This window comes from Quercus lobata, chromosome 6 (genome assembly GCF_001633185.2).
Source record: "Quercus lobata isolate SW786 chromosome 6, ValleyOak3.0 Primary Assembly, whole genome shotgun sequence".
NCBI classification, from domain to species: Eukaryota; Viridiplantae; Streptophyta; class Magnoliopsida; order Fagales; family Fagaceae; genus Quercus; species Quercus lobata.
In genome coordinates this window covers 52,474,991-52,499,625 of record NC_044909.1, presented here as the reverse complement: position 1 = coordinate 52,499,625, position 24,635 = coordinate 52,474,991, and the positions used below count along the sequence as shown (strand labels likewise).

The window sequence follows — 24,635 nt, the reverse complement described above, 5'->3', positions numbered from 1 at the left end:
TCAATGAGAGCTATCCCCAAACAGCCCCCTAAAGGGGATGTGAATGGAGTGTGGCCCATGTGGAGGTACGGCGCAAAATTGGTTCAAAGAAAACACGTCTCCTCCGCATTAAATGCACCTGCCAGCATCCTAATCACGTTAATGAGAAAAGACGCTTGGGCGGTGTAACTTCGATTATCGCAACTAACAGAAAGTAAGAGGGTATAGTTGAGGTGACAGATACAGAAGTAAGCACCTGCCTTCGCGTTAATGAGAAAAGACGCTTGGGCGGTGTAACTTCGATCATCGCAACTAACAGAAAGTAAGAGGGTACAGTTAAGGTGACGAATACAGAAGTAAGCACCTGCCTGACCAACGAGGGGTGTGCCAAAAGGGGGCAGGGGAAAAATGGCCAAAAACCAGAGCCTCCCAGCCCGTCTCCAGGAGAAAGACTCCTAGGGCGAGAATGACTTAACCATGTATGAACATCACGAAAAACCCACTGCCTGGTGACTAAGGCCTAGCCTTTCAGACCCACGCTCTACAAATGACATTGTTTGGACCTTTTTACGTGCGAACCCAACAATGTTACGGTTCGTTACAAATCGTGTCCTTACATACGTAATATTAACTTTTATTTTGATAGGCTATTAAGGCGTTTGATACTTAAGGACATTTGTAAATTAGACCCTTTATTTATTTATGTTATTAGACTTATTGAAAATGTTAAAACTGCTACGAAATTTACTATAAAATCAAAATGTTCAAAAATTAATGTTATAATGAATATGATTAGTGAACTTGAATAACCTAATAAATGAATGTTTGAATTATGTTTTTTGTGATTTGTAACCCATCAATTTATAAACCTCATGTAATAAATGTTTTTTGCGTATCACTTGATACAAAATTATATACGAATAGAGGGACTATCATTCCATCATGATCCTCCAACTTTTTTTTCCTTGGGTCAAATCTCCTAATGACTATATTTTTTCCTTATATATGGATGAATTTAGGATGAAGTTAGTAGACATAATTTCTTTGCTGCAAGTTTTGCCACATTTCTAATATTTGCGATAAAAAATAATGATAAAAAAGGAGAGTATTTTTTTTAATACAAGAAGGAGAGTATTAAATCCATGTAAAAGCAATAATTTTTTAATCACAATAATTCATTTTAACAAATTCGGATTGCCGAATTACATATTTTCTAATGTATATTTATGTACCTGAATCAAAATTTATAGATACAATTTGCAATTGCTGATTAGCGTTGCTATGCTCAGCTCTTCTTTTATTTCCTTTTCTTTAGCCATCTTTGTTATAAATCTTAATTTCAATGGACTCTCAAATCTGTCAATTAATGTGTTACATGTGTAGTACTAAAGTTCTATGCATGTATTAAAATAAAAATAAAATCACTCTATCTACTTTGTACCATATATTAACAAAAGAGCTATACAATAGAACAACCTGGATGGTGATTTCACCAATTTCTCATTGTGAATATAAAATTGATTCGGCAGGTTTTGGAAAAGTATGTACAAACTCCCAAACCTTCCTTTTTGTCTCTTAATTATGTGACATTTTGAATAGAAACTGCATATATTCCTCCTTCTTTTTCCAGCATAATAATTTTTCTAGGTGCTCATGAGTAAGTGCTGGTGTGATAGTTAGATTAATGGTGCCCGCAAGGCGGCAACCAGTACAATTCTGTCTCCAACATTGCCCTCTTTCTTCTCTTGCTTTCTTTCTCTTTCTCTCTCTCTACTTTTTAAAAAAAAAAAAAAAATTAAAAGAAAAGGTAAAAATGACTTACAGTGTAAAAAATCTAGGAATTACAAATAGTCCCTTCGAGGAGATCCAGTAAAATTGAAACAGTACAGAGGAATTACAAATACAAATAGTATACATGTTGATAGAGTTGTTGATGCTTATTCTAGCTCCTAAACCTAATATATTGTATTAACTATTATTAGAACTCCTAAACCTAATTCATCACTTATATTAAAAAAAATACAAAACTTTAATAATATAAGGCAAATGTAATTTCATCAAGAACATATCAACAATATGGTGAAAATATGACATAATTGTCAATGAAGTAACTCTTCTTTTACATAAACTTCTTCTACCAAACCATCACTGAAGTGGACTAAAATCCGAAATAGACCGAAATGGGTCAAAGTGGACCGAAATGAATTGAAACAGAGCAAAAGGACCGAAATGGACCAAAGTGAACTAAATAGGCCGAAATGGACTGAAGTTTACCAAAGTGGACCTAATGGACTGAAGTGGACCTAAATGGATCGAATGGATAGAAGTGTACCGAAATGGACCAAAGTGAACTGAAATTGACCGAATATGACCAAATAAACCGAAGTGAATTGAAATGGACCGAATGGATGATAGTGGACCAAATAGACCAAAGTGAGTCGAAATGGACTGAAGAGAACCAAAATGAACCGAATTAGACTAAATTGTTACGTTGATGTGCATTAATAGGAGTGTAGTAATAATAAATATTATTAATTATATAAATATAGATTAGTGGTCTTAGTTTTCTGTATTGCTCCTGAGGAATTTAAATAGGACTTGGGACTTAGCCTAGTAAGTCACTATGCTTCAAGGTTGATGTCTATAATCGATCACTCTTACATATTCATACCTTGACTTTCTTCTTTCTAGTCTAAAAAATTGTCGTTTAGTGCACTAGTGTATCATTTCTTTGTGAATAGAAAAATTAAAAGTCAACATTAAATCATTGTTCATATTTTTGATTCTCTATGTATGTGAATCTGGAGAGCAGCTCATAGCTCATAACCTTCCATTCAAGATAGAATTGATACGTTGCTCTATATAACTGGTGAGCAATAGAGACAAACTTTTCAACAAATTTGGTTACATCTTTCCCATGACTTTCTAAAATGACAAATTGTGATTAGATAAACTCACAAATTCATTGCTTACACTATTTTATTATATATTTATAGCAACATTTCATTTCAAATAGTTGGTTGAGATTATTTTTTATTTTATTTTTTAATGAAAAATGTTAACGGATAACTTAAGGGGCTAGCATTGGTTTATGAATATTTTTAGAAACTTTTTATGGAGAAATAAAAAGTAATTGTTTTTTAATACAGTTTTTTATATTTCCCATAAAAATGATATCAAAACTTTTTTAAAATTGTCCGATTAACGAGCATTTGAAAACTATTAGTGCGTAATATTAACTTTTATTTTGATAGCTATTAAGGCATTTGATACTTAAGGGCGTTCGTTAATAAGATCCTTTATTTATTTATGTTATTAGATTTATTGAAAATGTTAAAACTGCTACGAAATTTACTATAAAATCAAAATGTTCACAAACTGATGTTATAATGAATATGATTAGTGGACTTCAATAACCTAATAAATGAATGTTTGATTTTTTTTTTTTTTTTTTGTGAATAGTTACCCATCAATTTATAAACCTCATGTAATAAATGTTTTTTTTTTTTTTTTTTTTTTTTTTTTTTTTTTTTTTTTTTTTTGCGTATCACTTGATGCAAAATTATATACGAATAGAGGGACTATCATTCCATCATCAAATCCTCCAACTTTTTTTTTTCCTTGTGCCAAATCTCCTAATAACTATATTTTTTCCTTATATATGGATGAATTTAGGTGGAATTTAGTAGACACAATTTCTTTGCTGCAACTTTTGCCACATTCCTAATATTTGCAATAAAAAATAATGAAAAAAGGAGAGTATTTTTTTTTTCTTGGATACAAAAAGGAGAGTATTAAATCTAGGTAAAAGCAATGATTTTTTAATCACAATAATGCATTTTAACAAATTCGGGGGGTCCTAAAACAACTGTGAATTTAATTGCAACACCTAGAAAGCCTTTTTTATTTATTTAATTTTTTTGGTAAATTGCAACACTTAAAAAGCTGTGTAGGCAGGCAGTATAGCTAAGTTATTTACAAAAAACAAATAAATAAACAAAAGTATCACAAGTTGTAGGCTTGTAGCACACATTGGATGCTACCACTCCATCTTCATCCAAATCTCCAACATTTTCCACGTGTCAGATTTCTTAACGGCTATATTTTCCCTCACGCACAGCGTCGACATGAACCAGCTACAAGAAAATCAAAAGCGGGTCGGTGCATTGAGTAGGCCCCACTTGGACCCTCCATCAATGAAAGCACCAAAAGGTAAGGAAAGGATCAAGGATCCAATAAAAGTATCACTTTCCATCTCAGGAGACCGTTACTTTCTCTCTCTCTCTCTCTCGCTCACAGCTTCTTCGCTTACACTAAAAACACTGCAACACTAACACTCACCACTCACGACTCAGCCAATGACTGCGGCAAGTGTAGCCACTAGTCACGCCAAGACCATCATGAGGATCGGCCTCTCTCTCTTCCGCCGTGGCTTCAACTCCTCCAAATGGTACATTGTTTCCTCTCTCTCTCTCTCTATTTTCCCTCTCTATTGCTTCTTTCTCTTTTTCCAAGAAACCCAAGTCACATTCACACACCCTTTGAACATTTTTGGTGGCCTAGGATAATGTGTACCAAAATGGAAGGTTTTTTTTTTTTTTTTTTTTTTTTTTTTTTTTTTTTTTTTTTTTTTTTTAAATTCTGGGTCTTGTTCTACATGGCCTGAATGATGAAATAACAACCAAAAGATTTGATTTTTCTTGGTTACCAAACAGCAAAGGGGGCTAATAAGTAGTAAAAACTAGTTCTTTAGCTGTCTATTTAATTATTGATTAGTATTTCTTTTGAATAAATTGGCAGATGGTTGAAGTTTTTTAGATTCTGGGTCTTCTTGTTTCTTGTTATGGGAGGCCTAAATGATGCAAAAACAACCAAAACTTTTTTTTTTCTTGGAAACCAAACAGAACAGGATCTAATTAGTAAAAATACTAATGCCTTAGCTGTCTGATTATTGTGTTTGTATTTCAATTTCTTTGAAATAAATTGGAAAGTGAATGAAGCTTTTAAGATTCTGGGTGTTGTGGTTTCTTGTTCTGCAAGGCCTAAATGATGCCCAAAAAAAAAAAAAAAAAAAAAAAATCGTGGTTACCAAACAGAGCTAGGACTAGTAAGTGGTAAAATTACTGATTATATTTCTTTTTCTGTGAATGTGGGGTATATATAACAGCAAGACAGCGGCAAAGATGGCAGTGGCGAGGATAAAGCTGCTGAGGAACAAGAGAGAGGTGGTGGTGAAGCAGATGAGGCGAGACATTGCCTTGCTTCTACAGTCAGGTCAAGATGCCACTGCTCGCATCCGGGTAATTTTCCGTCTAATTTTCTATTTTGAGGGTTGTAGATTAACATTTGTGGACAACTGTGTTTTGGGGTTTTCTCATTGGAGTTGGGATATGTTAGAATAATGGATTGTGATTAAATTCATCATTTCCTATCAGCTTAAGCTTTGGGAGAAACGGTAGTTTATCATACAGAAAGGTTTTGGGTGTAGAATCTGTTTTGTCATTTATTGTGGTATTGACATTGAGTTATTGAGAAGAATAACAACATACATAAAAAGAATGGAAGCAGTTGGATTTCTTCTATGGTCCTATTTTGGGTTGTTTGGTCAGTGTTCTACATTGTCTGGGTGTTAGGTTTGAATTACTAGTTGGTGACTTTGTGGTGTTTTACGTTGGATATGAAATAAGCCCATTGCCTTTGCTGGCTGAACTTAACTGCACATAGTTCGACAAATAACATACATAAAGGGAATGGAAGCAGTTGGATTTCTTTCTATGGTCTTATTTCGGGTTGCTTGGGGGTCAGTGTTCTACATTTTTTGGGTGTTAGGTTTGAATTACTAGTTGGTGACTTTATGTTGTTTTACATTGGATATGAAATGAACCCACTGCCTTTGCTGGCTGCGCTTAACTGAACTAAGTTGACATGAATTTTTTTTTTTACTTGGATGTGGTCAAAGTGATCATGTCCTTAGATTAGATAATGATATGATTGTAAGATAGAAGTAAGCAAAATGGATGAATTCCTTTTCCTTGGGAAGTCCAAACAGAAATATGTGAGAATTTAAATAGGTTTGCAGTCATTTTGATGCAATTTTATGATCAGCATATTGAACAGAAATCAGATTATCACAAAGGTGGTTAGAAGGAGATGGAGTAGCCCTCAATGTGATAATGTAGATAAGGACACAATAGAATGAACTCCTATTTGGATGGTTTTGTGTCTAAAATTTTATGTTATTGAATGCTCGGAACCCTCCTTCCAATGGCATTAAACTTATTTCTGTGATCACATATGGAACTTACAATCAAGGGTTGGCAGCAGGGGATGGAATGTTGATAATGATATAAATTAATTTGACTGTCAGGTGTAGTTATATTTTCCACACAATATGTGATTATGAATTTTCATAACCAAGTAATTTGTTTTGTTCATTTTGTAGGTTGAACATGTTATCAGGGAACAGAATGTTTTGGCTGCAAATGAGTTCATTGAACTCTTCTGTGAATTAGTTGTGGCCAGACTTGCAATCATTGCAAAGCAAAGGTTAAAGAAATGAAACATCTTTATTATTTTGTATGGTTTATTAGATACATATAATTCTGATCTGGGTTGAATTATTCCAGGGATTGCCCAGCAGATCTGAAAGAAGGTATTGCTAGCATAATATTTGCATCCCCAAGGTGCTCAGAAATTCCAGAACTTTTATCACTTCGGAAAATTTTTGAGAAAAAATATGGGAAAGATTTTGTATCAGCAGCTACAGATCTGCGACCTAACTGTGGTGTAAACCGCATGGTAACTACCACCTTCCTTTCGTTAATCATATCATATGTAACAATAAAGCCTATTTGTTGCCTCTTTGTCTTGCATACCTGTGAACCAGTTATCTTTTCTTATGAACTCCAAATGTTATTATGTTCTTTGGTGACATTATTGTTTTTTCATCCAAATTCTTCTGGTTAATTGACAAATTCTCTGTAAGCTAGTAATGTTATTGTTTTCCCTCCAAAATTCTTTTAGTTGATCGACAAACTCTCTGTAAGAACCCCTACTGGTGAAGTAAAATTGAAAGTCATGAAGGAAATAGCGAAGGAGTTCCAGATTCAATGGGATACAACAGAATCCGAGATGGAGCTTCTCAAGCCTCCAGAAGAGCGTATAGTGGGTTCCTCTCTCTCTCTCTCTCTCTCGCGCGCACACACACTCACACACACAATTTGATAAGTTTGTTTTTCTAAGAATCTTGGTTCTCTCACTGATCAGGAAGGACCTTGCACTTTTGTTAGTGCTACCAGCCTACCCATGCAGCCTCAGCCAACTCAATCTGCTGAGCCAAATAAGCCAACTACTAGGTATGTTATCCAATCTATTCACCGGACTTTGATTAATTACAGATACTAGGTAACTTAAGTAGTTTTGTATCCGTTGCTTAATAGTCTCTTCCGGTTATTTACCCAGATCAACAATCAGCGGAGCAAATGGCAATATCTTTTTTGAGGACACTGTCTCAGCTGCTGCAGCAGCTGCAGAATCTGCCAACAAAGCAATTGCTGCTGCACAAGCTGCTGCCTATCTGGCCAACAAAAACTTTAATCAAGCCACTCAAGCATCTAGTCTTGATAACAAGTTGAATGATTCTAGTACCAACCATGGATTTGGAAATCTTTATGGAAATTCTACTGGCTTCATCCCAAATCACCATTCCCCAGCTAACTCACAGAACACTGATCATCAACAAGAAGCTCATGGGAGGACTTACGCATCACAAAGTTTTGGAACGTCCCATTTTGCAAGCAGTGAGGAGACACCAACTACCAATGTGAATGGTGGAAAGGTTTATAGGAGACACAGCTACAATGCACCCTCTAGACATTCAGATATAAAGTTTGATGAATCAGACTGTGATGAAGAAATTGATATGGAAGAACCTCCTCCAAGTGGCATTAATCCGCCACCCAAGCGGCCTCCACCACCAGCACCTTCATTTCATGATAAACAAGATTCAAATTTTCATGTTCACCCCAAATTGCCAGATTATGATGCACTCTCCGCTCGCTTTGAAGCACTGAAGTATCGAAAATGACAAACTTCTAGCATGCTTTTTTTTGGGGGGGGGGGGGGGGGGGGGGGGGAGAGATATATGAGTTTTCTTGGCCTTTATATAATTCATACATAGATGCTTTATGCATGTTATTCTATCATATAGATACCAAATACTACAAATGTGAGATCATTTTTTTTGTTGTGTATTGTCCTTTGGGGTAAATGAATATGTCATTTTGTCAAGTTTAATGTCTAGAAATGCAAATTATGTTAGTCTTTAACAAAGAAAGATTTCAATAATCCAGATAGGAAGCCAACTACACGCCCACAATGTTGGACTCAACTTCACCTTGTTCTGCATGCTCAGTTGGACTTTTTTAATTTTAACACCCTATATTTAATGTTATATAAATGAGTATACGCACTGAAATTAAATTCAAAAATTAAAATTTAAAGGGGAAGCGTAAGCTGTTAAAAAAAATACAGATTGTTGAGTAAATATAAGGGAAAGGTTTTTTTTTTTTTTTTTTTTTTTTTTTTTTTTTTTTTTTTTTATAGGAAATATAAGGGAAAGTTGTTTACTTAAAAAAAGAGACACAGAATTATGTAATAAACTAGTTACATTAATGGTTGATAGGCACTATATGTGACGTATAAGAAATGATTGTTGTTACCATGTCTCTCATAGCAACGTGGACCCTAGGATTACGTACTGTGAGGCATGCTGTATTTTTCTCCTAATTCTTCACTGTGAGGCATGCTGTATTTTTCTCCTAATTCTTCACGTAAAAACTTAAAAGTCAGCACCATCATATTCTAGAGTAATACTAATATCAAAAGCTCATTTTGGTTTGGGAAATTTCTCCAAAAAAATCATATAAAATTTACGTTCTATCTTTTAAACAAAAAAGATAGTTAATGTATACAATATTAATAATTGGGAAATGTTAACAAATGCTTTAAGAGTATTGGTTTAGAAACTATTTTTAGAAAAAAATTATGAAAAAATGATAAAGCAATTAATTTTTCTAATAGCTTTTTATATTTCTCATGAAAGTAGTATTAAAAACTTTCTTAATATGATTTTATTATTAATTGCTCTAAGGATACTCGTTAACATGACTCTTAATAATTTTCTAGTTAACCATTTGAGAAGTTAATATCTTTATTTCATCAACTTTATTTTAAAATTGAAGTAAAGCTTAATCATTAATTAAAAAATGTCCTTTAAAAATTGGATTTTATTAATAAACCAATAATAATAAAAAGAATGGAGGTTTATTTCCACTGTTCCACAATTATGTTTCATCATGGGTCATGCCAGTCCATCCGAGATTTATTTATTTTAATCCAAGTCCATCTACCAATTTCATTGCTTTTGGATCAAACTTTGATTTTCTTGCTTGCTCTCCCTACGTTCCCATGGCTGACCACAGACTCACTTTAAAGTTTAAAGCCATAATAAGGACACCTCTTTTGACAAATGTGCATCTTCCTTATAAAACAGGCTGCACACTCTTTTGTTATCTTTCTCAATTTTCTTATATTGTCAAATTTTCACATGGTCGTTGAAACTGAGTTTTTAGAATTAAATAGGGTCCCCCCTGGTGCTCCCTTTGGCACCCGGAGTATTACGTTGACTAAGTCCTAGTTTAGCATATAGTATGAACTATAAACTTATATATGTTACATGGCTTTCAAAAAAATTCATCCCTACATAGAGCTTTAACTTTCTCTTCATATTTCTTTATTAATTCAAACACATAGCAGCCAAAATTGTCCGTCAACAATTGCATTAACTATTTCAACAAATAATGAGTCACCATAAGCTGTCTAAAAACGAAATTAGTCTCCTTACACACCTATCTATCACAATTAACAATTAAACCTCCTTGACTTCCATTGCAGCCACCGTTGTTGCCTTGTTGGCATGTATTACACCCAATACCACTAGTATATATAACATGCTAGTGCCTAAGGTATTTGTGCAAGATATTGAGAGGGGAAGAGTAAGACTAATCTGTTGAGGATTCATAACTGATCTAAAAAATAAGGGACAAAAATGAGCGAGCAGAATGAAATTAGATCGGCACCATTAACGCCGAGGCCAAGATCAGCTGCACCAACGCCTCCTGTTGTGTCATCACCACCAGTGTCATGTCCACCCTCTCAGTACCACTCACCATCTTTGTCAAGGTCACCACTTCTCAATGAAGAGCATGCAGACCAGGCACCACCTCCAAGCAAGACTCCCAAAACCCCAAGAACCCCAAGACTCTCTTTGACTCCAAGGTTTATTACTCCTCTTGGAAGCCCTGTGAGAAAGGCTCTAAGGATGACTAAGCTTGACCCTCAGGATGCTTGGCTTCCAATCACTGAGTCAAGAAATGGTAACAAGTACTATGCTGCTTTTCATACTCTTTGTTCTGGGATTGGAGTTCAGGCTCTTGTGCTTCCTGTGGCCTTCACAATCCTTGGCTGGTAAGCCACCAAAACTCATAATGCTAAACTATAATTAAATAGCTCGAGTTAAATTGTTTTTGACTTGTCATTAGCTTAAGCTGAGTTCAATATAGAACTGTTTATACTAAGAGTTTAGGCTAATGAGAAATGATAATCACATAACCATTATTTTAGCGGTTTCTAAAATATTTTGTGATTGCTTGCAGGACATGGGGAATTATTGGCTTGACTCTAGCATTCATATGGCAGCTTTACACCTTATGGTTACTTGTTCAGCTCCACGAATCAACTGAAAATGGGATGCGCTACAGCCGCTACCTCCAACTTTCCTGTGCTACCTTTGGTATGACATCTAATCTTTTTGTAATCATTGGTTAGTATGCATAGTAATAAATCATCCCTTGTCCTAAAAGCTTAAGGTAAATGATGAGTTTAATTACTTAACGAATATTCTAACTTCTAACACTTCTTCTAAAGTGTGAACTCAAACTCCTCCATAAATAGTGGGTCCAATACATGAGATTTTTAACCTTATTAATTTTTAGTGGGAGGTAGAGTTAGTTCAAACTCCTGAGTACTTGCTTTGATACCGTAATAAATTATCATTTATTTCAAAAGTTTAAGGAGATAGTAAATTGTGAATTTAATCGTTTAATCAACGTTCTAGCATAGCTCTATAATTATATATTTCCTTTTTGTATTTATTATTAACTGCTGGTGTTTTTAATCCAATGTTACAGGTGAGAGGCTAGGAAAGTTGCTAGCTTTGTTCCCAATCATGTATCTCTCGGGAGGCACATGTGTGGCATTGATCATTATTGGTGGATCAACCAGTAAATTGTTCTTCCAGATTGTATGCGGGGCTACATGCAGCGCAAAGCCGCTAACCACCGTGGAATGGTACTTGGTCTTTACGTGTGCAGCCGTTGTACTGTCTCAGCTGCCCAACTTGAATTCCATAGCAGGTTTATCGTTGGTCGGGGCCGTCACGGCTGTAGGGTATTGCACAATGATATGGGCTGTTTCTGTGGCGGAAGGCAGGCTCCCAGGAGTGTCCTATAATCCTGTGAGGGGAAGCACCCAGGTTGTAAGGATTTTTGACGTGCTTAATGCACTTGGGATCATTGCTTTTGCTTTTAGGGGCCACAATCTTATTCTTGAGATTCAGGTATATAGTAGTTCCCTTTTAAATGAATGCTATTATAATGTTTTGCTTGGTAACCACCAAGCCCATTCTCAAAAGGCCTATTCCTAGCTTAAATTCACTATTTTCAACATGTTTATGCTTTCTGAATTAGTGTTAGTTTATTAGTTGAATTCTCATATATGTTATACCTAAGGATAATTAGTTACCCGCAACCACAAAGTTGAATGCCAAGATGCATCAACGCTACTAGCATTGTGCCTAATAAAGTGTATTTTTAAGTTACTGTCTTTGGACGTAAACAAATGAAAGGAATTTGATTAGATCATACCTAACAAAAAGTCAGTCCTCTTAAGATATGAACATGATGGTACTGTCAAAATCGGAGGGAAGACTTTTGGCATGGGACTAGTCTTTGATCACATTGGAGTTAAAGATATGTAGGCTCTAAACTAAAAGAGTGGGCCAGTGTGCTTCATTTTTCCCCATTTTACACTGTTCGAGTTTGGAGGAAAATTTTCTTTGAAAAAAAAGTCATATTACACTGTATCATTCAATGGTTCACATTCAAAATTTCAATATTCCTATGGTGCAGGCCACGATGCCTTCAGATGAAAAGCACCCTTCGCGTGTGCCCATGTGGCAAGGAGTCAGGGTTTCCTATACAGTCATATCTGCATGCTTATTCCCTCTTGCAATTGGAGGCTATTGGGCTTATGGCCAAAAGGTATTTACCAATTTAAGCACTCTCAAAAACCACAATAACTAAAAACGTTATGAACTTAAAAATGTTACTTGTTTTATATCTAAAGATGAGAACTTGTTTCTTTTAATTGACAGATACCAGCAAATGGAGGAATGCTTACAGCTCTATACCAATTCCATTCACGTGATGCGTCACAAGCTGTACTAGGCCTAACTAGCTTGTTTGTCATAGTTAATGCATTGAGCTCGTTCCAAATCTATGGCATGCCAATGTTTGATGACATGGAGTCCAAGTACACAGTGAGAAAGAAGCAGCCATGTCCATGGTGGCTTCGAGCAATTTTCCGGGCTATGTTTGGGTACGGGTGCTTCTTTGTGGCAGTGGCAATTCCATTCTTGGGAAGCCTTGCTGGTTTGATAGGAGGGATAGCACTACCTGTCACATTGGCATACCCATGTTTCATGTGGCTCAAGATTAGAAAGCCTAAGATGTATGGAGCAATGTGGTGGCTCAACTGGTTCCTAGGGGTTTTGGGCATGAGTCTAAGCGCTGTATTGATTGCAGCCGGGCTTTATGTTGTGATTGATACTGGTGTTGAAGTGAGTTTCTTCAAGCCTCACTAATTAGCTTACCAAGGCAATTAGAGAATTACGTTAAGCCGAATCAAGATCTATTTGTTATCTTATCATTCTTTTCGTCGAAAGAATATATATTTGGTACTTTGCTGTTGTGTTGCATGCCTCAAATTAAGGCCAAGGTGACACAATTCCCCAACCCCCCCCCCCCCCCTCCTTTTTTTCGTTTTTGAGTGGTAAATGTAATGGTTGACAGCATAAAATTCTTGTACCTAAAAGTCTATAATTACTATTTAACCTAAAATCTCCCTCTCTGTCTCTCTCTCATTTGACTTTAATGAAAGAAATAATCATATAAATCACGGTATATACCACCTTCTATAGCTATTTTTAACAACCTAAGCTTGGTTCACAGCCTTGGCTCCCATTTCTATAAGCTTTGGGCTTCCACAGCCTTAGATTTCATCAATCCTAGGCTTTAGGTAGTGTACTTTGTTCTATGGACCACAACGATAAAAATCTAGCAGTAGTGAGAGTGACTTTAAATGGGTTTGGACATGTTCAATGACCGATTAATACATTAATGAGAAATAGTGGATTAATTCAAGTTGAGGGAATGAGACATGATGATGCTTTTGCCAATAGAGGTTGTTTTCAAAGGACTTAAACTTTATTTTGTATGAGAATCCTCCTCCTAATGAATTAGTTTTTATTGAGTTAGATAACTCTTAACACTCTATTGAGTGTGCATTTGGCATTGGCTTAAAAAGCTAGTTTTTTTTTTACTATCCCACTTATTTTTGCCACTATTCATAAGTCCAATTACACTTTTTAGTACTATTCACGAATCTCATTTTACTATTTAAGTTACTTTTTAATTTTATCTACTGTACTTTCAGCAAAAAAATTTCAGCTAAATAAGCGGTTCTCAAATAAACATTGAGTCAGTCAAAAAGAACTTAACTCTTAAAATATGTGCTTATTACCTAAAAAGAAAAAAAAAATACAAAAAGACCAAAAATAACCTTAATAATAAGATTAAAACTTGATTCTTCTTGTCTGGACCACAACACAAGAATAGCAAAAGTCTTGCGTTAGTGGTGCACCAAACTTCATGGAAAACATGCCTAAATTTTGTACATTTCCTGATGGGCATAGTTGGACAGTTCGACTTGGACAGCGGTGCCACCCTTGTCGCACTAAGTTTGGTTCGTTTGAATATATCACGTTTCAAAGTGTGGATAGCTTCTGACCCAGAGTGCTTGTACAAGCGGGGCTTGGTCTCAGAGTGCTTGTACTTGGCTCGACTAGGTGTGCTCCCTAGTTCGAGTCCTGCTACCTGCACTTTGAAAAGAATCCCTGGGCTAGTGCTTTACCCCTTTGTGGGCCGACCCGGCATGAACAGTGATTAGTCTCTGGTTGAAAGCTTTGAGGATACACTGTGGGAAACCAAAAAAAAAAAAAAAAAGATAGCTTCTGACCGTGGAAGTTTTGGTGATACCAAACCTCGACATTTCTACTTATTTCAACATTACCTCATCTTAACATAAAGTCCCCACTCCCAACAAGAAGATCGTAAAATCTTTGTCTCTCTCTTTTTCTCTCAACTTTTACCTTTTTTTTTTTTTCTTTTTCTTTTTCTTTTTTCACTTTTCGAAAGTTCTTACATTATATATTGTCTATTTTTGACTTTTGACCACTTCAACACCGGCATATATTAAGCAAAAAATATATATTAAGGATTTCCAAAGCTTATCTTTTAATAGTCCATTGTCAAAATGTCAAAGAAGACATTTGGGCTTTGACAAACACCCTTCCATGCATACAATCACTCTAGAAGATGTTCAAAAGGCAAGAGTTTGTCACAAGCATAACTGATGGATTCACATTGAAGAAAGCAAGAACTAGAAGGCGACACTGCTAAATTGTATGCGGCAATCTTGTTGGGCTGTTTAATTGCTAAGAGCCAATATGATAATCAGTACAAAAATATCTCCTTCATTTGTAAAGACCATATGACCACGAAATATCACCATGACTTACCTATGAACTTGGCCAAAAATAAAGAGAAACCTAAAAACCAATAAACCGACTTTAACATAACCTTTAGATAATCAAACAAATGGAACGCAGGCATACTTCAGGGAGCTCACAATGAATTTGTAGAAACGAATGTGTAATGCACTGTAAATTCTTGGCATGGTCAGCAGCAGCGACAGGTCACGACATCCAAGCAGGAGTAGGGCCTTGACTTTTCTTGAATTTCTTGGGCTGTGGGCAGTGATTCCATTTTATATATGCTGCCTTGAGCACAGCAGAAGTCGTACAAATTTGTGCAAACTCCTTTACTAAAAGGATACACTCTTTCAGGAATACCCCTGCAGTTTAACACAAAGTATCAAATGAACTAGCTAAGAACTTGAAGATGTGTAATAATAAATTGTCTTCTTATTTGCCTCCAATTTTGATGTCTCCAACCAGTAGTCATGTACTTGGTATATACCAACTTGATTCAGTAGGTAACTCATTAATGTCTTGAATGCTAAACCCTAAACACTTGGAAGAAACAAACATTTTTAAATGAATAATACAAAATAGACATGTAAAAGGAATCAACCAACCTTAGATATGGGATGCGTCTACGTCTCACAAGTTCGTAGGTAGTCTGATTTGTTAAGATAAGATAGCTGCAGCAAAATGAAGTCCAAACCAGAAGAATTAAGCTCCCAGTTATAACATATGTTTAATATCATAAATACATATAGCTAATCTATCATTATAATTGGCAATCAGTACATATATGGATAGAACGTACAGCAGGGTCTCAAAAAACTAGTAATTTCTGCTCAGCCTTTATCCTTTTTTTTTAAAGGTTCATTAGGTTTTTTACTAAACATATATTACTACTAAAACTTCAGAGAAATGTAGTCAGCCGTGTAGTCTTTTACAGGGTTTTGGTAAGTTTCCCTAAACAACACCCCAAAGTCTGTCTCAACAAACAACACTGGAAATCAATTTTTCATTATTCAAAGAAGTAACACAATAAGCCAACTATTTTAGATTCAGGACTTAACCATGCTTGGTCACTAATAGTTCGCAGGAATCAGTCTTTGAAAGCCAGAAGCGGGCTGGGGAAAAGAAGCCTCTCCTTCACATCTAATCATTATGTCACAGATTGCCTAGCCTGTGTAATAAACAAAGAATTGGTGAAGCTTTTCCGTCCTGGACTATCCTAGGTAATTCTTGATGTTTCCAATCCTAAGCCAGGATTACTTTCAGCACATATCTTCTCTTCTTCATTCTTATTAGATAGCATGACAACTTTAGTAAGTTTGCATAACATGGAACCAGTAGTCTTCCAAAAAAAAGTAGGATATGGTCATTTTGTAGCCAACATTACATTATGAACCCTGACACCAGACTACGTGTAAAAGTAAATTTACAAAACCATCTAGATGCAAAAAGCTAGATTAAAAAGGGAAAAAATTCTTCCAAATTTAGATTAGGATCACAGGCAAACAGGGGAAGAAAAGTCATGAACATAAGAAAACTGATGCAGGAAAGACCTATGCAAGTATAGAAACACAACCCTTACCTATGAAATATCAGTAGGAGAAGCAAAAAGATTAGGGAGATTGACAAAGTAATCAAAAGCACTATCATGACTGCATCCTTCCACCTGACAATGACATCATTCCAGGATCCAAGTTCAGATTCAATTCAACACAAAAACACAATTGTCACATTGAAGATTAATATTACCACCACCGTTACAAAATTTTGACTATTTTTCCACCTCTCTCTTCTCAAGCTAAGAAGCGCAGATACTTCAAACTAGCAGCCATATTTGTATTGGACATATATCTGATATGGATACTCTGTTACTGTGGGATGCTTTAACTCTTTTATTTTTCTCTCCCTCTCTCACTCACTTTCTCTTTATGAAACTAATAGCTTTTTAATTATTTTTATTAGTTAGACATATTCCATGTTTTTCCATATTTTTTGTTTATCTTTTAACCTAGAAAATAGCATAATGAACACTTAAATATATTTTAAGTATATATTAATTAATTAAATTACTATGCCATATACAACAACAATAAAACCTTAGTCCCTGAAAAATTTAAGATATGCTGTATCATATCCTAAATTTTTAAAAATTAACATATCACCATATCCTTATAATATTGGTACTTCCTATCTCTCAAGGTAGTGATCTTGACAGAGGAGCAGCCTAAGACATTAATTCCATCAACAATTCGATACCAACCATGACATAAGAAACTGAAACTTTCTCATTAAACAAGAAGCACAAAAAGAAACATACCAAGCCCTTGATATATTAGCCTTCAGGTAAGAAATGTACAAAATGCCAGTCCAAAGGCATAAGGCTGTCTCCTCACAAATGTAACACCTAATGTTTTGTGACAAAAAACAGCGAGATTCTTAGCTCGGAAAATATTTGTTTTGTATATAAACATAAATGAGAAATGCATCTATATAATTTATATTCTTTCATTTAAAGGTTAAACTATAGAGCTCTATGTGAGATATGAACATCAGTTTGACGACTTGGAAAAAAGCTCTATATTCTCATTTATCAATTCTACAACCACACACAAGGTGGTTGTTTGACCAAAATCAGATCATAATGCAGTAAAAATTAACTTCATAGTAAATTACTTTCAAATTTTAAAAAATAAAATACACACACACACTCATTTATGTATATTAGTCCAATTATCATATGATAACAATAGAAATACGTAATTTCTTTTTTTGATTGGCAAGTTACAAACCCAGTAAATCGGAACTTTAATGTACTAAAGACAAAAAGATGAACATCTAAATACGTGCATTTATAAATTCAACAAAAAGAACCATATCTTAGAATATCAAAATATACAATAACATGGAATTAATGCCTGCAAAGGGCAGACATCAATTAGAGAAAGGGAAAAAAAATCAGCAAGGGCATAATTACCAGTCATTGAAATATCAAAAATTGCAATTTATGTGAGGGCACAATTTATTGTGGATGACATACAACAAAGTATTAAACTCACCAAAATCGACAATGATTACCCTGGCCAATGCATGTCCCCAGCCAAACACAATGATGATCAAATTGGAGAACGCATTTGTCACAGTCATGACAATGCTTAGCTCGAGGAGGCTGCATATATGCCACAAACAAAAAATTAATCACTAAAAACTAGATTGAAGGTTTACAGAGATCACAGTAATAAACACAAAAATGTTTGCTGGTTAGCAACAAATTACATATCTGTTTCAGTACATGGGTAAATGCCTACTATTCCGACGTAACAGCCCAAAATATGGACAAAGTAGGACGTTAGAAAAGTAAATTTCCCTATCTTTGACCGGTCCAACACTTCTGGCTGGTAGAATATAGTTCATTCCTTGCATTACATGCAAATAGCTAAAGTTTTTCAAACCTTATATGCCAATCAGTGAATTAGTTAATGATATTCTTGAACATTGTGATATCTATATCATGCTCTCTATTTTAAATATAAATAAATAAATAAAGAGGAAAGAGAATGGAGTGAATAAAAAAGGGGGGGTGGGGAATGAAATTCCATGAGTGTAGCTGAAATGAGAATGTTAAGATGGATAAATGGAAACACACGGAAAGATAGGATCCGAAATGAGGAAATCTACTTAAAAATAGGGGTAGCTCCTATTGATGAAAAGATGATAGAGAGTAACCTGAAATGGCTTGGTCATGTTCAAAGGATATCAATTAATGCACCGGTAAGAAAAAGTGAGTTGATCCAAGTTGAGAGAATTAAAAAAGGTAGAGGAAGACCCAAAATAACATTAGTAGAAGTAATAAAAAAGGATTTAGTAACAAAGAATATGACTTATGATCGAATAAAATAGAGGAAGAGAATACCTGTGTCTGACCCTAACTAATCTGATGCGGATCCATAGCCGACCCAAAAATTTGGGATTAAGGTTTGTTGTTGTTGTTGTTGTTGTTGTCTTTTAGATGATTCCATAGAATTTTTTTCTGTTGTTCACTGTGTTATAATATTGATAATGTCGAGGTTCGACCTAGTCTATTTACAATGATGGTTTACAACAAGATAGGTTCCCATGTTCAGTTGCGTACTAATAAGTACTTAGTCAGGCACTCTAATGATGCCATAGAAATGTCAGGAGCCTTATATCTCAATTGGCACCTCTTGTTGTTTACAATGGAGATATCTTAGATTCAAATCCCCCTTGTCCCATTGTTGTGTTGTAACTATCAAATTGTCATAAAGAAAATGATGCCATAGAAATAAAAAGACAACTCACTTAAGGATAAAGATGCAGCATTGTTAAACAAACAAGCATACTAGAGGTTGCACCAGATCTTAATTTAAGCTTAATTGTATGATACAAAATGAAGATGTAAAAATGAGATGGTAACACCTGCTCAACATTACAGTAGGAGCAAGTCCAAGTTCTGCAAGAACCAAGAGGAAGCAATTAGTAACAATATTTTTAATTTTTAATTTTGAAAATTGTCAAATATGTCAGCATTCTCTTTCTATATTTGTTCATAAAATGCCATATTGAAATGAAACTAATGAGCATTGAAAGAGAAGTAATTTATCAAATTAATGCAAAGCACCAGACAAAGATTATATCTGTCACAAATAAGATTTAAGGTTAAGATCTAAAAGTTCACAAAAAAGTTGGTACAAGCTTCTGTCCCTTTAATACCCTAATAATGCAATTTACAATTTATAAATATACAGGCACCAGATAATTGCTCAAAAAGTATAACCAATCAAAAATTCTTCGGACACTTATAAAATAGTTGCCTACCTAGCAGATGTTCCAGGGGGATACATGTCCATAACCAGCTTCGACCATGACATGGAGTTACTTGCTAGAAGATTTCTTGCCGACTGACTTCCATCCACAGTAATAACCAAGCTTCCATTGTTGCTTGAAGCAGGTTGTCTTTGCTTAAACATTATAAAAACGAAATAAATAATAAGATGATGTTGAATTGTAAATTTACTTACAATTATTTTAAGATCTTTTTTTTCAATGGTAAACCTTTAAGTAGAATGCAACTTATTGCTTACTTTGAGGCCATTGATGCCTTTTGCATTCTTGAATTTGCCTCATTCATAGTTCTCATTGCATCAATTACATAGCTATATATATAAAAACAGGGGGGAAAAGAAAAAGAATCGTGTTAGACTGCAAATAAAATGCACATATCATGCATCACCCAGAATTTCAATATTGAGGCAATATAATAGTATTTATGTTTACCCAGGAGAAGAACTGGAGGTAATGAAGTATTGAACCAGTGTAGCAAAAAACAGAAACAAATATAAAGAAGTGTACCTGAAAACAAAAGAATATTAGGAAGGCTAGGGAAATGATAGAAATCATTATAAAACCATTGCAAACCAGATGAACTAAACACTTGTGCATCTGCATAAGCTCATCTTGAAAAGTATATTATTCCAAGCAAGCAATTCTAAAATTACATAATTGCTCCCATTCTATTAGGAAAGTGCCTGCAAGTATTGTCTCATTTACATCCATTACACATTGTGGCCCACGTTCTTTCTGCCAATACTTTTAGGCTATCATACAATTACATGCCTAAGAAAAGAAAATACAAAATAGCATGATTAGCATCTCCTATGAGGTAGTTTAAAATCTTTTAAATAAATTTTCATGTAAAAAAATGCAACGCCATAGATTTCCTATATGTAACTGAGATCTTAAACGTTTCTTTTTTACATGCTCAGAAGTCGAAGCAGACACTGTGAACAAGATGCAATATGAATGAACAGTAACAATAATAAATCCTTGCCTAAATGCATTCAAATTGATGCTTATAGAATGTGAAGAAACAATTTTATTATTTAGAAGGCCAGAGAGCCCCAGGAGGTGATAGAAAATTCAATCTAAGTCCTGACAACAGCCCAACAGCCTCTCCAGGTTTTCCCATTGCACCGAGAATGGCACTTAGATTAGACCATGATGTTGACTACTGACTACACAACTTACAACACTTTAATCTCCTTTTTTGGTTTTCGGTAGAATCAAATTTCAGCTCCTCTCTCATTAAATAATTAAAATGTAATCACTTCTTCTTCTTCTTTTTTTTTTTTGGAATAAATATCAATAAAAAATCCATCTTGAAATACCACTCAATGTAATGACTGCATTCTGAAGTTTTCGATTTAGCAAAACTTTTCCAATTTAATATATCGTTGCATGAGCATTATGAATCAATTGTGATCCTCCAAAGTTTCAAATTGCCAAATCTACATCTAAATCTCTTTCCCCTTTAGTTTCCATAAACATTAATCACAAAAAGCACATTCCAAAAGGCCCAATTAAGTTCTTTTTTTTGGGCGCATGTGATCTCAAATTTCACTCTTTATAAGCTAACTTCACTTTAGCGAGATTATACATTATTATTATTATGTACTAAAACTAAGACCTAACGTTTTAGCTCAAGCATAAAATAAGATCTCAAGAACCCAATTTCAAATTTGTATTTTTAAGAAAAAGACACCAAGGCCTCGAACAAGTCGTTACATTTTAATTTTATTTCACACAATTTACTTATCAAAAAAAGCAAAAGACACTAACAGTCTAACATACCATGGCTCTTGTTTTGTCTTTTCTATCAAACCTCCATCAAACAGAAAGAGAATGCCAGCGTATATCAGATGCAGCGTCACCAACGCCAATTTCAGACCCAGCGAAGATCTCCGAACTGAAACCCACTTTCCAAATATCAAAACCCAACCCAAATTTTCAAAAATTATACATAATTAAAACACAAAACAACCCCACATATGTTCATTAATTTTGTAGCTGAAAATGGAAAGAAATCAACTTTTTTGAAAACCCATAAATTTTTTTAACCAAAAAAAAAAAAAAAAAAAAAACTTTCCTCAGCTGGAACTTTATACAATCACTTAACCTGCAAGAAAATTTTAATTTTTTTTTCATAGAACGAAAAAATTGAAAGAATAGAAGGTACCGGGATCGGAGAGACAAGGAAAGTGGTGGTAACATCGGTCCATAGCTCGATCCCATATATCTCTAACGAAGCGGCATATACTCATGATCGTCATCAAATATAACGTGTACTACTATATATACATCACATCAATTTTTATATATATGTATTTATGTAAATAGAGTACTGAATAAATATAGCAGTAAGCGAACTGGTTTGTTCTGCGTAGAGAAAGTTTGTTTGGAGATAAACTAAACGCAACACACTTCCCTGAGGAAAGTGACGGCAATTACATTTACAATTACCACAGTCCACCGGGTAAGCGTTTTATTTACTTCGGTTTCTCTGACAAATTCTTAAATGATGATGTGCGAATTGCTTTTTTATTTTTTATTTATATATATATATATATATATATAATTGGAATATATGCTATATTTTATATTAGGTTTTGAGTTTTTAATATTGTGAATTATGCTTAGTTTGTTTTGAACTAAAATGTTTTATATTTTCTAAGCGTTTGTTTGTGTGTAAAATCTGGTCAAACTTGTATAATATTTTTTAATTTTTATTTACTGTAAAATTCTTTTTAAATATTATTACTAAAATATTAGTTTTCTAAATATAACTTTTAAAATTTAGGCAGGTCTAAAGACTAAATTAAGAAATATTGATACATTCTTTAATAGAAAAGGTGATGACAGTTTAGAAAGTAATACATCTTTTGATTTTATCGAAAACAAACATAAGTTTTTCTATCGAAAACAAACATATCACAATTTTTTTTAAAAAAAAAAAAATTTGAAAGGAAAACCGTTGAAAATTTTAATTAACTTTTGCTACCGGATGATTTTAGACTTTTTAACTATTTTTAAACTCTTTCTTAAAAAAAAAAAAAAAAACCAATGTAGGTGTATATTATGTTTATACTGCTATGTATTACATAATATACACCGTAAAACATAAAAATAAAAAGGGAGAAAAAATCATAGTTATGAGTTGGTTCCCTAAACATAAATTTGGGTTCTGGCACAAGCAAACATGCACAACGGTAATGTCTTAAACTTTTATGGAATACAATTGGAGCATGTGATCGCAAAAGCCATGAGATTAGCTTCAATAGAATACTAATCTCCTAATAGTCAACATGCTCATACCGTAAAAGGTTGCTCTCTTTCTGTCTCTCGGTTGTGGTATACTTTCATATTACACAAATGACAAAATTTAATTAAAAAATTGGTTGTAATTTAAAATTATAATCTTGCTCAATATCTTTTTATTAAATGTGAATTTTGACAAATTCATTATTGGATTGCATCTTCTTCTTATATTTTCTATACTTGCAAAATTTCTAGAAAATTAAATATTAATAACTATATTATCAATGAATTGTTTAAATTACAAGTTTTTGTAATTTAGAATTATGCATAAAATATAATCTTATAGATCATATAGTAAATAATATCTGATTATCACAAAATTTGACATATGTATTAAAAGCATAAAGAACATGCAATCTATCAGTTAGATTTTCAAAATATGTAGTAATATTGATGATATTGAGTAGGTTGTAATCTTAAAGTACAACCAATTTTGTAGCTAAACTTTATCCTTACACAAATAGTAAATTTTTTTTTGCTAATTTACACTAATAGTGCATATAACATTTTTTTTTTTTTTGGGATGAAAAAAAAAGGTCACATACGGCGCTATATCATTGCCCTAGCCCACTTAAACCCGAATTTTATGGCATGGGACCACTGAAGCTGCTTGGGGCTATCTATGTGAGTACAATATTTTAAACTGAAGTGTCACAACTCAAACCACAATTCTCGAACTTGCAAGGGTGATGGTTTAAGAGACTCCTACTACTACCAATGGTGACAGTGCATATAACTATAAAGTCATTTTCATCACATGTCATATGTTTTCACTTTTTAATGACTACACCAAATTTTTCTTTAATCTTTCTAGGCCTTTTTGAGTCCCTTATTATCAAAAGGTAATATGCATTACTTGTTGTGGACTTTAGGGTCCGTTTGGATACAGCTGAAAACTGGAAAACACTGTAGCAAAATAATTTTTAAATATGTAAATAGTACCATGAGACCTATTTTTAATGAAAAAGTTGCTAAAAAGTGAAATTTGTGGGTTTATGAACAGTACACGATGTGCATTGATTGGCTGAAAAAAGTTTGAAAAGTCCAACTTTGCGGCTACTATTCATTGAACCGTGCATGAATAGTAGCCGCAATCTCAAAAACGCATAAAAAAAAAAAAAAAAAAAAGGAAAAACGCAGACGTAAGTTTCAGTTTCAGCCGAATCCAAACGTAGCTTTAGTGGAAAAACACCCACACACTCCTCAAGATTGTGCTGGTGCACCATAGTCTTGTCATGGTAAAAATATAAATGGGTATTTAGGATAAATTTTTTTAAGCATCCATCATCAGATCCATAAGAAAATGCACGTTTTCTTTAATGAAAAGTTTGTAAGTGCAAATATTTCATATGTTGCCGTGAGTTCATATTATAGTCTCCCTTTTTTTTTTCTTATAATAAATGAGGGTGGAGGGATTTGAACCTGATAATATCATCAACTGATAAAGTCTCTAATGATTGAATAAGAGATTTGAGAATATATCTTTGCTTACACCAAATATCAACTGGTGTTTTGGTTTGATGATAAAGAACACAATTAT

At 34.0% G+C, this 24,635-nt stretch overlaps 3 protein-coding genes across 4 annotated transcripts; 2 read left to right on the top strand and 1 right to left on the bottom strand.

The window, feature by feature from the left end:
* The first annotated feature begins 4,173 nt into the window (after nucleotides 1–4,173).
* LOC115995185 (IST1-like protein) lies at nucleotides 4,174–8,291 on the top strand. Its single transcript, XM_031119645.1, has 7 exons — nucleotides 4,174–4,429; nucleotides 5,147–5,279; nucleotides 6,422–6,525; nucleotides 6,606–6,777; nucleotides 7,003–7,143; nucleotides 7,246–7,334; nucleotides 7,441–8,291. Exons 1-7 carry the CDS (start codon nucleotides 4,338–4,340, stop codon nucleotides 8,063–8,065), a joined length of 1,356 nt encoding a protein of 451 aa, XP_030975505.1. The 5' UTR covers nucleotides 4,174–4,337; the 3' UTR covers nucleotides 8,066–8,291.
* A 1,712-nt stretch (nucleotides 8,292–10,003) lies between these two features.
* Nucleotides 10,004–13,070, top strand: LOC115995184 (lysine histidine transporter-like 8). Its single transcript, XM_031119644.1, has 5 exons — nucleotides 10,004–10,506; nucleotides 10,695–10,831; nucleotides 11,229–11,656; nucleotides 12,228–12,359; nucleotides 12,473–13,070. Exons 1-5 carry the CDS (start codon nucleotides 10,088–10,090, stop codon nucleotides 12,959–12,961), a joined length of 1,605 nt encoding a protein of 534 aa, XP_030975504.1. The 5' UTR covers nucleotides 10,004–10,087; the 3' UTR covers nucleotides 12,962–13,070.
* A 1,613-nt stretch (nucleotides 13,071–14,683) lies between these two features.
* On the bottom strand, nucleotides 14,684–22,249 carry LOC115994838 (protein S-acyltransferase 10). 2 transcript variants are annotated; one of them, XR_004093276.1, is made up of 12 exons: nucleotides 21,957–22,050; nucleotides 21,572–21,686; nucleotides 20,219–20,293; nucleotides 20,026–20,097; nucleotides 19,760–19,897; nucleotides 19,361–19,394; nucleotides 17,983–18,092; nucleotides 17,244–17,330; nucleotides 16,509–16,592; nucleotides 15,535–15,600; nucleotides 15,067–15,291; nucleotides 14,684–14,986 (listed from the first exon to the last, which is right to left on the bottom strand). XR_004093276.1 is itself a non-coding variant. In XM_031119122.1 (11 exons), exons 1-11 carry the CDS (start codon nucleotides 22,048–22,050, stop codon nucleotides 15,117–15,119), a joined length of 1,050 nt encoding a protein of 349 aa, XP_030974982.1. In that variant the 5' UTR covers nucleotides 22,051–22,249; the 3' UTR covers nucleotides 14,684–15,116. The 2 variants fall into 2 exon arrangements, 1 of the variants encoding a protein (XP_030974982.1); XM_031119122.1 differs by having other exon boundaries at nucleotides 14,684–15,291; nucleotides 21,957–22,249.
* Nucleotides 22,250–24,635: the final 2,386 nt, after the last annotated feature.

What these genes read in the sequence shown, in the direction of transcription:
- LOC115995185 (XM_031119645.1), top strand. Translation starts at nt 4,338, where the DNA reads ATGACTGCGGCAAGTGTAGCCACTAGTCACGCCAAGACCATCATGAGG. An exon ending in ATGCCACTGCTCGCATCCGG is followed by an intron (nt 5,280 to 6,421) that starts GTAATTTTCCGT and finishes TTCATTTTGTAG; the next exon opens with GTTGAACATGTTATCAGGGA. An exon ending in GCAATCATTGCAAAGCAAAG is followed by an intron (nt 6,526 to 6,605) that starts GTTAAAGAAATG and finishes GAATTATTCCAG; the next exon opens with GGATTGCCCAGCAGATCTGA.
- LOC115994838 (XM_031119122.1), bottom strand. Translation starts at nt 22,050, where the DNA reads ATGACGATCATGAGTATATGCCGCTTCGTTAGAGATATATGGGATCGA. An exon ending in AAGGCATCAATGGCCTCAAA is followed by an intron (nt 19,898 to 20,025) that starts GTAAGCAATAAG and finishes GTTTAAGCAAAG; the next exon opens with ACAACCTGCTTCAAGCAACA. An exon ending in CTCCTACTGATATTTCATAG is followed by an intron (nt 15,601 to 16,508) that starts GTAAGGGTTGTG and finishes ATTTTGCTGCAG; the next exon opens with CTATCTTATCTTAACAAATC.
- LOC115995184 (XM_031119644.1), top strand. Translation starts at nt 10,088, where the DNA reads ATGAGCGAGCAGAATGAAATTAGATCGGCACCATTAACGCCGAGGCCA. An exon ending in GCCTTCACAATCCTTGGCTG is followed by an intron (nt 10,507 to 10,694) that starts GTAAGCCACCAA and finishes GATTGCTTGCAG; the next exon opens with GACATGGGGAATTATTGGCT. An exon ending in ACTTTCCTGTGCTACCTTTG is followed by an intron (nt 10,832 to 11,228) that starts GTATGACATCTA and finishes CCAATGTTACAG; the next exon opens with GTGAGAGGCTAGGAAAGTTG.